This window comes from Strix aluco, chromosome 3, assembly GCF_031877795.1.
Source record: "Strix aluco isolate bStrAlu1 chromosome 3, bStrAlu1.hap1, whole genome shotgun sequence".
Taxonomy (NCBI): Eukaryota; Metazoa; Chordata; class Aves; order Strigiformes; family Strigidae; genus Strix; species Strix aluco.
This window is the reverse complement of record NC_133933.1, coordinates 40,126,565-40,143,901: the sequence shown is the minus strand read 5'-3', so window position 1 is coordinate 40,143,901 and position 17,337 is coordinate 40,126,565. Positions and strand designations below refer to the sequence as shown.

General features: G+C 37.9%; 1 protein-coding gene across 6 annotated transcripts in view; it reads left to right on the top strand.

The window, feature by feature from the left end:
* Positions 1-17,337, top strand: part of LTBP1 (latent transforming growth factor beta binding protein 1) — a 213,228-nt gene that overhangs the window by 42,104 nt on the left and 153,787 nt on the right. For all 6 annotated transcript variants that reach the window (XM_074818245.1, XM_074818242.1, XM_074818241.1 and 3 more), the window contains one exon: positions 9,021-9,196. In XM_074818245.1, the coding sequence (XP_074674346.1) occupies positions 9,021-9,196 (176 nt within the window). The remainder of the gene's footprint in view (positions 1-9,020; positions 9,197-17,337) is intronic.

Sequence of the window (17,337 nt, the reverse complement as noted above, 5' to 3'; positions counted from 1 at the left end):
ATTATGTAGGAAACTGATATCCTTAAGCATAGGGATTTCTGAGTTTTCTTCTGTGATCCCATAATTGAATTTGAGGTGTGCTCATCATCTATTTACATTGGCATCCTTGGAAGCAATTATGATCCATCATATCTTGTGATAGTTTTTTCCATAAAGAGATTATGCAGTATGTGGGAAAAGTATTTTGTTTTCGGTCTAGAATTTATTGCATTTCATTCTGAATTAAGGGTTATTTTGTATCTTTGTCATACGTTCCCTAAAGAATTTTCTCTTGAACTGAACAGAGTCTGGCTTTTCCCTGCCTGGGCACTTCACAGACTCTTTTTTAGCTTTGTGGGTGTGAGTGCCTTTAAAAGTCTTCCTTGTTATTTTCCCTCAGCTCTTTACACTCAGTACTGCTTTGAGTTTTATCTTGTAATCCAATTTTGTACTCTGGAAACTTTCACCAGACTGACACTAGAGTCTCTCGTTTGGTTGGCTGCAGTCAGCGTAGACATCAGTAACGTGTGTGACAAGTTCTGGTTGCTTCTGATGCACACTGTCATGTTCAACAATGCTCGATTTTTATCTACAGTCCAGTTACTCAGAGTCCTCTCTTCCTGTCTAGTCACTATTAATTCCCTTGAGGGTTTTGTGCCTTTTCCTACTTGTACATGTCCAATTTATAAACAGGTTATAAACCTGTGATGTATTCCCTATTTCTGACCCTTTCTGAGAAGCTCTGCTTATACCAGCAAGGTCATACTTGTAAAACATTTCCTAGACATAACAAGCTGTAGTGACAAAATATTTTTGCTAATCCATCTGCATCTACAAAAAACCTTTATGGTGTAGTTACTTGCTCATTGCATTTATTTTTTCCATCATCATGACTTAACCTGTCAGAATCTCAAGGGTAGACCAAGGTTTTATGTTATTTACTGGCATATTTACTATTATTTAGTTATTAGATTCCTAAATGGCAGACTTTTGCTTAATTCAGACGAGGCCATAAATATATTCTCAGAACGAATTTACCTTGTGTAAATATATGCTTGCTAGTCTGGAAGACCAAATTAGATTTGAGGGTTTTCTGAATTACTGTAACAATTTCATATACTTTTAAGTTACTTATTTAACTGAAGTATTTCCAAACCATGTATGTGTTGGTAGACTTCAAAAGGACATACTATAATTAATATATGTCCAGGAAAAGAAAGTCTATCTGTTCTGTATCTTTGCCCATTTTAAGCTTGCAACACTGTTTTATAATTTAGGGGTTTTTAGTAGCCTCTTGTAAGGAAAGTCTTCAAAGTCTTTTTCGAATTTCAGATAAATTGTATCAACCAACTGGGCTCTTTGCTGTTTTGTTTAACAGGCTCAAGAATTTGAGTAGATTAGTAATGCATGGTTTTGCTTTGCAGCAGCTGTGCTCATTTGCCTTTATCATATAATATCTATCGTGGGAGTTTGTTTCTATTTTTAATTGTCATCTCAGCATACTTTTCTAATACCAAAGTCTGTCTCATGGGTGAACAGGTTAGAAATTATTACTAGTTAATGTGTCTTTATCAGAGTAATTTTTTTATTACACAGTGTCAGTGTAATATTCAATAACATGCCACTAGCCCTATGAAAACAAAAATTATTTTTCTGTAGAACATGTAATGTGAAACAGGGAAGGGATATCATATGTTAATTCACTAAAGATTATGTATTGAACTTGCTCAGTGCTCTGGTTAAGTAAGTTTGCTGCTAAGTAGTGAATTTCACCTTGACTTACTGTTGCAACATAATGAATGCCTGAAGGTCAAACTTTTAATGCAAATATTTATGACATTGACAGCTACTCTTTGAAAAGCTGTATTATTCATGAGTTTGATACTGTCCCTGATTTCCAAAAGTCCTTGGGGGGGGGGGGGGGGGACACGGGACGGGACACCAACAAACCAAAATCAACAAAAGCAGGTCAACAAGAACAAGTCAGCAACACACCTAGGGTTTTTATTTGGGGCTTTTTTCTTTTTTTCTTTTTCTTTTTTCTTCCTTCAACTTTGCTGGTAAGAGGTGCCTGACAAGTTGACAGTGTATGTATGGCTGAAAACCTGTATAAAATAATCTGGATGTCAAATTAATTAATCTGGATTTGTGAAGAGCTTCACTGGTTAAGCGTTAGTGAAGGTATGCATAAGATAATGAATAATTTGTAGCTTCTAGTTGTTCATTTGGTGCGTGGTGAAAAGGGAAGTTTGTGAGTTGCTGTTACTGTGATACTACAGACTTATGTCTGTTCCTTATTCATCACTGTCTCGTATTGGATTTTCCTAGCCTTCATGCATACTGTTTCCTTAAGTGTTGGTTTACTTTGAGGATAGTTAAGACTTAATACTCTAAGAAGACTTTTTTTTTTTTTTAATTTGCATCAGTTGTATTTTGATGGAACTTTGGGAGCGGGATGGAACAAACTTTGTTCTCATTCTAATGAAAAGATCTAGAAACAACCTTTCCTTTTTCTCACTAATAGAATTACCATTTATATAATTCCATTCATTTTCAGAAGGAGTATTCTTTAAATTTATTATTTAAACGCTCTATTTTATGAGAAGTTCTTATCTGCTGTTGCATAACTTGGAGGAACTATAGCTTCCATCAGGTTGTGTGACTGACCATCTGTATTTTTGCTCAGTATCTGAATATTTAGCCAACAGATACATTTCTTCTGCCTTAAGACCTTTTTCTGGTTTTTTGACATCTAGGAAATGAATTATTGCTTGTGATTCTGGAAAACTCAGGGTGTTTCTTCTCTTTAGAAACCTGGAAGAATGTTCATGATCCGCACATTTTAGTTTGTGTTGTATGTGGAAGACGGAATGAATCAATAGAGTCATAGTTGCGCTTAGTGTGAAAACACTTTTTACAGAGCTTTAGTTCAGCTATTACACCAGTTTATGCTGCCAAAAGGATTCTAACCAATGAGCATTCAGTTGAGTCTGCAAATACAGGCCTAGCTTTATTAGCAAACACTTAAGAGCAGATAATCCCTGAAAATGTCTTCAACAAGGATTTTACCACAGAAATTATATTTAAATTGGGAAAAACTGGTAGTTGTGGGTAAAAGTTAATTGTTTACATTTCTGTGGGAAACTTTATAAGCAATTTTGATTCCCTGTTTACCCTTTTTTATCTTGGTATAGATTAAATATCTTTATTAAGATTTGTAATACTACTTCCTTTACAAATCAAATCAACTTGATTATTATCAAATAAGATTTTGACTGTGATGTAAATAACAACCTTTTAAAGGGGTAAAAAAGTTAAAAATTAATAACTTGAAGCTATTGTTTGAAAACAAATTAGTTCTATCCAAACCATGATCTTTGCAAATTTTTGCCTGGGGAAATATCTACCACAAAGATACAAAGTCAAGGCAGGTTTATAATGAAAATACTAATGCAATCCTGGTTATTCTAGGGCAGGCAGGTCTCAGTGCTTGTTTTGCAGTGTTTGTACTATATTTCAGGGATGGCATTTTTAAATATGCATTAAAAATACATCTTTGTACATAAAATCAGTTTTGTGCAGAGTATTTGCAATGGTGAAAAGGAAGAAAAGCTTGAACACTTCCTCTCTTTCATCTCTTGTGATTGTAGGAGATTGTGAAATAGGCCATGCCTGATTAATGTTGGATATGATAACATAAAGGGCTTTGAAGAAATCTCATCTGTTCATCATCAGATGGGAAGTTAAACTTTTTCATATATGTTTAAAAAAGAAATCAGAGAAGCAGTGTAAGGAGGGAAACAGCTGGCAAAGGTCAGGCTGAACTATCAACTGAATTTTAATAATTTGGGGGGGGGAGGGATTTAGTTCTATTTTCATGCCTTTTGAACCGTCCTGCACGTTTTCTTCATTATCTCACAGTTTTAGAAAGTGCTGGGTTTTCTTCTCCTTTTGACTGGTCACTGTGGGTTTGAGAGGAGATAGTGAAGAAGGAATTAATTTGTAGGTTTGTGTAAAACAATTGTGTTAGCAATTTAGATTTATTTTTTTCAAAGTATTGCTAGCTAGGAGCCAAGCATGGGAGCATCAGACTTACAGTAAATAAAATGAAGAAAGCAGCCTGAGTCAGGCTTTTCTTATTTAGTCTAGACAGTACTTTTCATGCCAAATGTTGCTGGTCTCCTTTCTGCTTGCCAGAGTTACTTTGATACATTGCATTCCTGGTTTGCTTTTATCAAGCAAGAGACCTTTCTTCTGCATGATAGTTAGCTGCAAATGTTTGTTCTGCCTCTGTAGTGCTGTTGTAACCTTATTAGTATTTATCATATTGTTTGTTGAAAATGCAATTAGGTATTTGTTTGTCTACCTAGTGTACACTTCAGCAATGGGAAGTTTTTGTCAAGTTTAAGTTAATATCAGTTTTGACCTTCTAATTACAAAGTACCAGATAAATTAGTAGCCTGTGTAATGCAAAAATCTTGTGTAGTCTTGGCTGTTTCATGCAAAATTTCAAGACTGGAACTAATGATTGCATCTGCTTAACTAGTGTTACAGGGAGCTTTAGTAGTACTTGAATGTTTTGTATTGCAAAAATGCCCAGGGTTTCACTGAGTTGTGTGGTGCTCAGATGTGCAGTAAGCAACATGCTAAAGTTGGGAAGCAATAAAATACTTTTGGTTGTGGTGATGGTTGTTATTCATAGAATCATAGAATGGTTTGGGTTGGAAGGGACCCTAAAGCTCATCTAGTTCCAACCCCCCTGCCATGAGCAGGGACACCTTCCACTAGACCAGGTTGCTCAAAGCCCCGTCCAACCTGGCCTTGAACGCTTCCAGGGATGGATCTATTAATAGATAATAAGTATTGATCTCTTAAGTATAGTGGCCATGAGTTGATGAATATGCCTTTTGTTTTTTGTTTTAAATTATATAAACCTGGTTTAGAGTGTCTGTGACCTACTTTGAGTATCTTCTTGTGGGCTGTGGTAGTAAGATAGCACCAGGTATTCCTAGTGGCCTTGAACCCTGAGTAGTGTTGTGAAGAAATCATTCTATCCTGCTGCTTACTTATTAATTTGGTATTCCAACACCAGGAATAGATGAAAATGCTCCATTCACTGCCTAGCATTGCTACTCTAGTGTACTCTGAACAAAGACTAAACTGCCTGAACTGTTTGCCTTGGGACAGCTAAATGAATCTGAGCATAATAGCAGGCTTGGCTTTTGTTTTGTGCCAGGGCCCCATGTGCAGGTGATGTGACTGTGGATACAGTACCTGGGCCCCCATGCAAAGTCAGAACCAGAATGAGCGGCTCAAGGCAGACCTTCAGAACTTGGCAGAGGCCACACTACAGGAAAGAAAGAAGGAGTAGTGCTCCTGGGCTGGTAGGAAGGATGTCTGGCAAGCTGGCACCAACAGTCATAACAATCACTGATTTTAAGAGGACTGGGAATACATTTTAGTAGAGCTGTTAAGATAATTTCCAAAGGCTCAGCAGGGTCTGGGGTGATGCTTGTTACCAAACTAGGCCTGAAATGTTTCCTTGTGACATCTTAAATTTGTATGTATTGTTTTCAGTGCTGACATATTACTTGCTTTCTCTCTGAGGCTCAGGCTCTCCTTTCTCTTCTGAGGTCAATTAGAAGGGATAGTTCTGAAGATTTTTCACAGGGATCAATACAAGGAAAAAAAAAAATCCATGCCTCACTGTGTTGCTGAGCCCACTTGAAATCATATCTTCTTACTTGGAAGTCTTGCAGCACTGAAGGACCCCCTATGTGCTGGTCTAGGAAGAAACAACCCAGGTCCTTCACTAGCGTCTATACCCAAGCCGCTGATAGAGCTGTGTGCCTGGTCTCATACAGCTCCCATGACATAGTGAGAGGAGTATCCTTGATTCTAGTGGAAGATGCAGCATCTCAGTTAGCAATGCAATATCCTTTTGATTATGAACTAACATCTTTAAGAACTAGGTTGTGTTGAGAAGAATTTGAATATCAAAAACCCAGTCAGAACAGAAGGATCTCATAAATGCTTTGATGTTTGACCATATCAGCTCCTACTGCAACTGCGCTTCTGGTGAGCAAGACCAGTCAGACTAGCAAAAACCTGTTGCCAGTAGCTCACATCCACACTAGCAGTGGGTGTCCAATATTGGGCAACTTTTAAACATTTGGAGTACTTCTGTGCATGCCTGTACTCGAGATCTTTGGTAGTTATACACCAAGATCATCAAAACTGGGTGCAAATGTGCAAGAAAAAGGGTCTAGACAAGTCTTAACTTTGGTTTCATGCAACTATTGTAAACATACACCTTGATACAAGAATAGGTGATTTACTCTGTATTGAAACTAAGATTAACAACTCACACATCAGGTGAAGGTCTTTCCTTTTAAAGAACTGGAGTTCCTAGAGTAAAGACTGCAGATTTCCTTTGTACTACCAAGTAAACCACTCTTGCAAAACAAAGCTTACTTTTATACTGCTTTAACAAGAATTAATTAACATTAATATTTAATGCAAGCTAAATTACGGAAGAAAATTACAATACCTCAAAAGGAAGGAAGAGGCAACTTTTTATAAATTTTGATGGTAAAACTTTCAGCCTTCAATGTATAGTATTCCTAGCTTTGGTATAGCGTGGTGTGTTCTTGGGGTTTTAAATGATTATTTTTTTTAAATTTCGTTTTAATTTCAAGTGTTATGATGGACTATATTGTAGGTTGACAGCACTGCGCTACAGCGTAGCTGGATATGTGGCAATATTAAAGGTAACACTTTGCAATGTTATAGTCTTAACAGAAAACAGACAGGCACTTAAATGGCAGCATCTGTGTCCAGTCAAAGAAGATAACACCGTTAAATTTAAATATGTGTAACTTCTAATAGGTTTCTGTAGTATCCATTTCTGTAGTATTTTGACCGCTGTTGTAGTGGCTTGCATCTACATGATATGGGAAGAATTCAGTAGAGACTCTCTTATGTCCAGGTACAGGAATGGATGTCCTTATACATAGGCATCAAATGAGATCTGCAGAAAATGCAGGTTGTGGAGGAAGGATTGCAGTGACTCTTCAAAGAAATGAAATTGATATGTAAGCTGTATGGAAGGCAGTGACTTCAGCTTTATCTCAGGCTGAGGTCTTCCTGGCTATACTTCTTACCAGACTGTGTTGGATTCTGAGCCTGACCTCCAATGTCGCTGAAGCCTCTCTTTGATCTGCTGGTAGGAAACCTAAAGACAACACAGAAAGTACAGTGTTCTCTCTTAATCTGGGGAAAGGACTTTTACTGAATATAATGAGACTGTGTAAGCACTGTATTAGAAAAATTTGACTTGGAGATAGTCTGAGGAGTTTCTGTTGTATGTAGGAGTCATAGAATGTCTCTGTTAATGAATGCACTTTTTCTAAAGCTGATCCAAGTTAACAAGAGCATCTGTGTAGGACAAAACCCCATTGTCTGTTCTAACCACAAATCCATTGGCTACAGCAGTTACTAAGCATCCTTGAATAACATGACTAAAGAATCAGGCATTGCTCTGGAGATAGGGGCTGGCTCAGGCTCCACATGTTGGAAAACAATACAATAATCATCTGACTTCTCACTCAGTTGAAACTCTTCAGTCTCACCACTGTGGGGAAGTGCTGCTCAGCAGTCCTCTGTGATACAGGGCCCATGCTTTATTCTCAGAGGACAGTTATTTACCCTGCAGAACTGTGGCTCTCTGAGGGATGGTTGTTACAAATCCCGTAACTTTCCCATTTTTCCACTTTCGCAGACCGAACTTATTACAGACCCTTAGTTGAGAAGAAAGTGAGGGAGGATTACAGCATCCCACTCTTTTATGCCTTCATCTGAGCAAAGGACAGTGTAGTCCTAGTAGCCACTGTTATTAGGTTAGTGATTGATACTACTCCCTGAGGAATGCATTTTTTTGTAGTGTGATCTACACTAGCTACAACTTCTTGAAGACTTCCTATTAGTAGGTTTGTTGCTTGAAGGTGTGCCATTACTTGCTAGGCAGTGGAACTCTGCAGCCCAGGGCCCCAAAGCAGTGCAGTTTCACTGCGCATGGCTGAGAGCTGCACGATTTGCTATTGCTGGGTAGCACTGTGGAATAGTGAAGGCCAATTTGTTAGTAAAGAAATGTTTCCTACTGCTGATGGTGGCTAAATACAATCTTTTTTGCGAGGGGGAGGAGGGAATTTCTGTTGAAAGATGCCAAGGTCTTGGGCAGTGAGAAGCTGAGGTCTTAGGGAGGAATCTAACAGTACAACTAAGGAACTGGGATTGGTGGCGAGAGAATCGGGGAGCTTGAAAGAATCATCTTATTTAACAGGAAGGGGAAATAGTTTTGCTGTTAAAGGAAGCCGTGTGGTTATGGGATATTTGTCAGAGATGTTTGATAGTGCAGGCAAAGAGAAAGTGGATGAGGAAAGTAACATGATGTTGGGAAACAGAGACAGACCTTCTGATGAGATGAGAGGCAGGCTGAAAAAGGGGAAGAGGAGCAGTGCTCTGCTCTATGGGTAGAGAGGGGTATGGTGAGGAAGGGAATAGGTTTTCTGGGGACAGAGGAGGGAAAGTCAGCTGGGTTTAGGTTCTACTTAACATACTTGGTGTGAAATGACAGTTATAAGAAATGGAGAGAGTTTTGAATGCACTGCTGCTTCTCTGACTAGTCTGGAAAGCTCTGTGTGCTAACAAAGTTGAGTTCTAACTCATGATTTTGAGGAGGACTTTTTCCTCTTCCTCCCTGTTTTCTGAGCTGTCCATGATAGTCCTCTTGCTATGTCAAAAAGGAAGTTATTTAATACCTGTAGTCTTTATTTGTTAGGTGTTTGTTAAGCTGACAAGACAATGAAAATGCTAAATGCATGTAAAATCAGGTGCTTAATTGGAAGCTAGTAAGTTTCCCAAACTATATTTTGAGAACTTGGAGTACAGGTGAATTTAATTTTTTACCAGTAGTTTCTAAGTCTAATTTGTTCAGTCTTGCATCATTCTGTCTTTTCTAATTATTTTTTTTCCTAAACCAGGATGATACCCCTTTCATCTCAGACACTGATGATGAATCTTCATCATGGCCAAACACAGGAATATGTGATCAAACCCAAATACTATCCAGTAAAAAAAGTGATTTCAGGAGAACAGTCCACCGAGGGCTCATTACCACTAAGACTGGGCCAGGATCAGCTTGCATCACCTTTTCAATGTGAGTACAACTGCAAAAAGCATATTTCCTTCTTTCCCCCACCAAAGGTGCCTCCTCCCTTTTTTTTAAGATCTTGAAAATTTATTTTGTTCACCTGAATTGCAGTAACACTTCAAGACAGAAAAAGGTTAAAATAATTAAACATGAGATAATTCTTAGATTTGCAAACGCTCCAACATTCTGCATCCTGTTGAGAGGCAAAACAGATTTCCTGGATGAAGAAAAAAATTGAACCTGATTCACTGCTGGAATCTCATAATGCTATTTCTAGATGATAGTTTTTCCTTCAGATAAAAGGTGCTTTGTGAACACTTGCTAGAGCAGGCATAACCGTGAGTGTAGTCAGCATAAGATCACAGTTCCCTTTACTTCAGTATGATGGATACCCTTCTTGGAAAGCTGGAGTCCAGGATTGTGGTCTCATTGGTGACTAATTTTCTCTATATTTAATTTATTATGTGTTTATGAACTTCTGCACAGTATGGAGGCTGCATGAGAATTTCTGCTTCATATTTATAAAAAAAGGATTGTGTAGGTGCCCAGCTTGTGGCCTTGGCTCATGCCCCATTGTGTGTGGAGCTTGAGGACAAGTTTTGGCTTAAAAGATGAAGAGCTTGATGAATTATGGGTTAGGTATTACAGAGCGTCTGCTGGCTTGATTTGGAGAAAAGTTCCTGCAGTTAAATAATGGACTGATTAACATGGAGACCTAAGGTACTTGCAGTCTCCTGACAGACTTCCTCTGCTGTAGCACAGACAAATATGTTCTGCTGAGGATTTAGGGAAGAGCCTTTCCTTGTAAATCTGTAAATATGGTTTCTTTGTCTAAGTATCTTTGCATTTCTACATTGCATATCTTTATGGTTTGTCCATTTATACTTAAAGGCAACCCCCTGCTTTCTTTTCCTCAAGTGTAAGCTCATCGATGGTTAATTAGAATCTTGGCCATAATTGAAAGAACAGTGGGCAGCCGGAGGTCTTTCGATCAACATTTTTAGAGTGGTGAAGTATCCTGCTTGCAAAGCACTACATCCCTTTCTTAGAAGCTTCAAAAAGCTATTTAATCACATTGTCAGTATCAACCAACAGTCCCTTTTGCAGATAAGATACCATTGCTTTTCTTCCCGTCAGCTGTAATTTTCCTCCAAAGAAGATAATAGTGGCCACCAGGATTGGACTGTGTCTCTCTCTTCTGACTCTTGCTAGCCAAAGAGTATACAAATCCCAGGTTGTATAGTTCTCCCAGTACTTGGAGCGGCTGTTGCTGGTTGGATTCTGGCCAAAAAATCTTTACCTTTGCCCCCTTCTTTCAGGCTGTTTGAGTCAGTTTACCTTAGATACACTCAATGTTGGTTACAAGTACCAAGTTGCCACTAAACAAATCGGTTTTATGAGATTTTTTTTTTTTTTCTTCTATCGTAGCATAAGGAGACAACTCTGTGCAGCTCTATGACAAAAGAGCCAGAAGCACTGATTATCCTCTGATAATTACAGTACTCTGAAGGGCATGACTAGGAGCAGGAAAACCAGGAGCTGAAGACAGAGTGTTTGTTATAAAATTCTAAGAAGCCCCTCAGTGAGCAGTGTGTTAGTTAAACATTCTGCCCTTACTGGAAAGCCTGTGATTCCTAAAGCACCGAAAGGACAGATAGTTAAATGTGTTTTTGTGGCCTGATAAAATCAGCCATGACTTGAGTGGTGAGATAAAATGCAAGACTAAGTCTGAGGCTGTTTGTGTAGTTCTGAAATTTCTGATACTGGGCTTTCGAGCAGCCTAAGAAAGGCCACTTTACCTTCTGCCTCCACTTTTACATTTGCGAGGTTGGAGTTGCTGATTGCAACTTCTGATGAAGCAGTTTAGATATCTGCTAGTACAAAGTGCAGCTTGAGCAGTGTGTTATTAGAGTGTAAGATTGTATATCCGTAGACTGAATAGGAGACCTAGAACATGGCCAGCTATATCTATTTAGGGTGGCTTCTGGTTTCTAGAGGTGCTGGAATAGACTCCAAGGATAAAAGACTATTTGTTTCCATAAAAATTGAGTGTTAAACTTCAACTGTCAGTATTTTAATATTAAGGATGTTTGAATTAATTACAGTAAGGTAAGATTAGGATGTGAAATTTCATGTCAGGTGTTCTGGGATAACCACCAATAGGCAGTTTCTAGCCCTGTCTTGAACTGAGGGATGAGCTCCAGCAAGTTATGTCACGCATATGGTAGGGCTGACAATCATTGTCTAGTTAATATGAGAAAATTTATGAAAGCGGCTACTGATCTCATGGTATTTTGTCACTGCCGTTAAATGTATAATCTTGTTTCATGGCAGACCACCTTATTTCATGGAGCAAAGGAATCAGTAATCGCAATGTGGAGATACTTGAAGAGGGGAAAAATGTAATAAATTTATTAAAAAGCCAAAGCCAGAAAGTTAGTACTGAATACTTCAAGATCTTTTTTTTTTCCTTATTATTAAATATTTTTTTTTGGAGAAGAGAAGAAATAGTGGCCAGATAGTACTTGATGGCATCGCCCAAGAATTCATAGTTATCAGTTAACATGTGGTGTAAAGCAAGTAATTCTGTTGTTTTTTCTGAGCATTTCTATGCATTTTATTTTCAAGTATTAACACTGTGACAGAGATTGGCATCTGTGAAAGATGTACTCCATAGAATAAATCTATTTTTCCAGCTGTAGCTGCAATTGGTATTAATTTTTGTGGACTTCTACAGATTATTTCAATCCTGTGACATGAAATGGATAGACTTAAAACTGCAACAAGTGTCAGTCCTGAGATACCTTTAGAGACAGGTCTGTTCTGGCAGACACAAATGAGATGTGGGCCAGTGGTGCTTTGGGAAGAAAACTGCCAACCCTGAGTAGGTGCTTCTGGGCATCTTCTGATTCATGCAGTCAGCTGTGTTGAATGTTCTCCATTATAGTGTTGCCAGATCAGCTTTTAGAGACACTAGGGGAAAAAATGTTCAAGATTAGTCACATTAAACATTTTTTGATTAAAATTCATTTAAGGTTCCTACTGGAACATTTACTCTGGTGTGCTCATGAGCAGTTTCACTTCTCTCATAGCTTTCAGAACATGCAGTATAGTAGTCTTATTAAAGACAGCAAAATAATCCATTCTTTTTTTCCTTTTAAACGGAATTTTACTGTGAAGTTATATATCACATCAACAGAGCTTGAAAATTCAGTAATCTATTGGGGCTACAATAATAACATTTAAAGTTACCCTGGGACATGAAGTTACCTGCCAGTAGCCATTTCTACTATCAAGCATTTTGATCTTTTATGCTGTGGGATATAAGCCGCCTTCTCTCTAAGACTAGTTAGTGTAACTATTCATAAAGCTTGCATAAAAAAATTTAAGTTCTTTAGGCACAATGAATGAGAATAACAAATTTAGCACTAATGGGGGAGACTGTTACAATTGTTCATAGCGATTTTTTAAAAATCTTGGTTTTTTAAAAGCAAAACAAACCAAAAACCCACCTGGAAATAATGTTAAAGATCTTGAGTTAAACATTTTCTGAGATCACTGACTCATTCAGATTTTCAGAATGGTCACAATTCTGCCTCCTTATGCCTAGTATTGTAATACAGTTTTATTTGTATGGCCATATACTGCTTTTTTCAAAGGGGTCATACCATTCAGTACAGAAAGAGAGAAGAAACAGGACCCATAAATATAGCATTGTATATTTTAAAGTGCTTGTCTTTAGAGCTGAAATGCTATTCTATTCATATGCTTCTAAATCATCTGTTGTTAAAGTTATTACACTGTAAAGCATCTATCTAATATTTATTTAATCAGTACACTGGTATATTTAACCTTCTGCAAATTAATCTTCAGATATCTTTGTGCAGAATTAGCTAATAGTTAAGGATAAGGCATTGGAAATTGAGAGCCTTCTCAAGCAAATGAAAATAGCTCATGTTAGTTAGGCTGACAGCTGCAGAGAAAGTACAAATATGGTTTAGCACCAGTAGGAAGATTGAATATATAGTGATGAAAATAACCTTGGAGTGGAATTGATATGATCAGCAAAGAAAAACTGAAAAAGCTGAGATCATGTGGATCTCAACATTTGTAATATAAATATCAAAAATACTCGAACACTTAGGTGAGGCCAGCCAAATAGCCTGTCTTATATAAGCTCACTATGAGTTCTGAGTAATTCTCAAGGGAAATATTGCTTTCTTAAAAGTATGTATCGGCACACTTGACCTATAATCTGCCTGAATATTTGAAACCTCAGGGTTAAAAAAATCATTGAAGAGTCTAACAGTAGCAATGGCATCAGCACAGAAATTTCAACTGTAAAATTCCATTTGCAACCTAGTAGTCCACAAAACAATAGGAAGATGGTACTTTCAGTAATTCGGGTTTATCTATCTCAGACACTTTCCACTACTCTAATGGCACTGTTAATAGTAACCACGAGTCAGTGTGAGCTGAGCATGGATCCTCTAAATATCAATGCTGATCTCCCTGGCTTTATAAATGTAATGCAGAAGAAAATTAGTTAAAGGAATCCTGTGCTGTTTCTATTGGCCTAAAATGTAAAAGTATATGATAAGTAAACAAATTCTAAACCAAAGGTGCGCTTTCTGGAATTCCTTTCAACACAGTTATTGTGAGAACTGCTTATTACAGCAGTAAGACGCCAGGAAGTTCTCAGTTTCACTCTGTCCGCTTCTGGTGTTAAATGATTCTTCAGAAAATACATGTAAATATATGCTTCATTTTCTAGCCTGAGATGGTTGAGGGCTAGTTTTTAGTACCATTGTGCATTTTCCCAGAATCACTAAGGTTGGGAAAGACCTTGAAGATCATCTAGTCCAACCATTAACCTAACATTGACAGTTCCCAACTACACCATGTCCCTAAGCGCTATGTTGACCCGACTCTTAAACACCTCCAGGGATGGGGACTCCACCACCTCCCTGGGCAGCCCATTCCAACACCTGATTACCCGTTCTGTAAAGAAATGCTTCCTAATATCCAGTCTAAACCTTCCCTGGCGCAACTTGAGGCGATTACCTCATGTCCTATCACTTGTTACTTGTTACTTACTCCCCACCTGATTTTGCCCATCAAGCTGAAAAAAAGTGAAGCTCTGCTTCTGAAATCAGTTGTCTGGTGTTGCCTGCATGTGTAGGACACCTTCGCACACCCCTCACCAGGCTACAATTCCCCATGTGTACAATGATGATGCCACCACTTCCCTTGGAGGCATGTTGTGAAAATACATTAATTAGCACCTGAGGGGACCAGAAATTGCACTAAAATGCAAAAGGAAAACTCAAGAGTAGGTATGGAGTACTTTACCCACAGCTGGAATGGCATTGTGTGAAGTAAATAAAGCATGTGTTTATATAACAAAGTTATCCCAAGGATAAATACATGTTTAAGAAGGAAAATGAGCCTAATCTCTTTATTCAGGAAGACAGTACAACATGTATGTGGATTTTGCAATTGAAGTAGTGTGTTAAGTTTATACAATTAAATAATATGCAAGACTTTTAGGTAGATAAGGGGTTTTTTGATCTTACCAAAATTCTGTATAAAATGCATTAAGGAGACTTGTCTCTGGTTTAGGTAGAAAATGAACATGTGTCTCGAATTTTAGTAGTACAGGTTACATAATGGTTAGTGAATACAGGCTTGTAGCACCCTACTGTGGCTTAGTTGTGTGTGTTGTGGCTTGAAGTTGGACAAATATGTGTGTATGGCTATCAGACTTTTAGAATCTGCACATGGTTCTGTGGGCAGCACTTAAAGCCTTGTGTAAAGATGAAGCTGAAACAATCATATGAAAGTTGTGTAACTGTTGATACATTATATTGCCTCATATATATACAAAGGTATGTAAAATTATGCTGTAAAATGAAATAAGATTAATCTGTAAGAAAATGTCTCACCACTTAGAATTGTGATGTGCATAATACTCTGTTACACTTTTGGCATAACAGTGGCTTTCCTACTATTGGAAGCTTAGTACACTGATAACTTAAAGAAGCTCTTTTTTAAGCTCATACATAATTTACACATGCTGGTTTTACTGATGACTTCATAGGTTGATTTAAACAAAAACAGGTGTCACTTTGAAATTCCAATTTAAACTATTTTTGTGAAATTGCACCGTTCTGACTTCACTGTGTGACACTTACATCATGATAATAGCATTTCCCCATCAGTATGTATGGGTAAACAGCTGTAAAATATGTAAATGTTTTACTGTTTAAAAAAGTGCACACAGAGATATGACACGTGTTCCATGTAAATGCATCTGTATGATTTGACATTCTACCACAATTCAGTGTCTAGGGGAAAAGCTCCCTCACGTCTTCAGTGGGTCAGCTATTCTTTCCACCCTTCTTGGTATTTGTTTGTGGAATCACTCTGCATAAACAGCAAAATAGTTCTCTCACTGACTCGTCTTAACTAGAGCATTGCGTTGTGTTCCTTGTAATTTCTGCCTATGTACGTGTGATATTAGAGTTGAACAAGGATAACTTTTCTAAATAGAAGGTTTGGGAAATCTGGAGGTAAGGGATGGGTGTTAAGGCTATACTCTGATTCAGCAATGTATAGCCAGCACAGTGAGGTGAGTAAAAAGAGAGTGAACAGTTAGAAGACTAACAAGCAGAAATAACTGAAAAATCACAACACTGTCTATTTGGAGGGAATGTAGAGTCAAATTCACTTCAGTCACTCATGGGAACTGACATTCATGTCTTGCTCCTGAGGTTGTACGTAATCAAATACAAATAAGGGAATGGGGTAAGTGTATAAATGTCAGGGACTTTTTTAGTTTTGTTTCCTCAAATGCAAAACATTTGCACGTGTGTTCAAAGCCTTTGCTCCCCTTCAAGAGGCAGGGGGGATTTTTCAGGGACATTCGAAAATGTTTAAGAAAAAATTTTGGTGCAGTCAGCATCAGAGTCAAACAACGCTGTGGTTTGTTTGATGACGAAACCCGAACAATTTTAGTAAAGCATCCTTTTCTTCTCTCCCATTTAGGCGCGTTACCCATACTGCTATTGAAAGGCATAACAACTCATTACAGCCATTTAAAGTTTGCATTTGATTCCAGTGGGACTTGAAAACAAGAGGCTAAACTCCAAATATAAATTAAGAGGCTTAACTAGATTCATGCTAATGCAGTTAACTCTATCAAATCAAGCAGCACATCTACTCTGCTTTTGCTTTTAAAAAGTAGACTGACAAATTCTGAAAAACAAACAAACAAACAAATGAACATAGTTTATTTAGCAGTTATAAAGGACTATAAAGTTCTTTGAAATCCTTGGAGACAGAACAACTCTATATAAATACAAACCGCTTCTCTCGATATACTATAGCTGCAGGCATTTTAACAATACCCTTTGTAAGCTGTCTTCGTGATTGTTTGTGTATCCATAAAGGTTTCACAATTGAGGAGGCCAGTAAATCAAGCACCCCCAAAAAAGTACTGTGTTTTTCTCTTTGGACTCTGAAAAGATTTTATGGCCCTGAGCTCACCAGTAATTGAATGTCTGCGTGACAAGCAAAGGCTGCTGGTGCTTTTATAGGAACTAATTTAAATGTTACATTTACCCAAAAATGAATGATCATCTCTCTATGCTTTAAAATATGGAGGCCAAGACTGATAAACAGCAGTGTGGGGAAAAATGTTGGAAAAACAGATTGGTGATCTGGCAAACGGAATTAAGATCAGTTCAAAATGTGTTATAGCTAGGGGAAAACAGAGACTGAGACAAATGCATCTCAACCGCTGTGATGAAAGAGAATTGGCTCCAAAACCAAAGATTTCTCAAGAAGAAAAAGAGAAGACGCTTTCCAGAAAATTCTGTAGGGGAAAACCTCTGACGTGTTTGAAAAATAGTAATTTAGCTGGATATAGAGACTGATTGAACCCACGCATTTAAACGTTAAAAGTCCCTTAGCCTGGCTGACTCCAGAGTTGCTGTGATACAAGTCTTGGATACCAGGAATTGGTTCTGATTGTTGCAAGTAGCCAAGTCTGGTTGTACACACAGGAGATGTGAAAGTGCTCTTCTCTGTCAGTGCCATTGCCCATGTCAGAAGGAACGACTAAATGACAAAGTACCGCAAGAAGG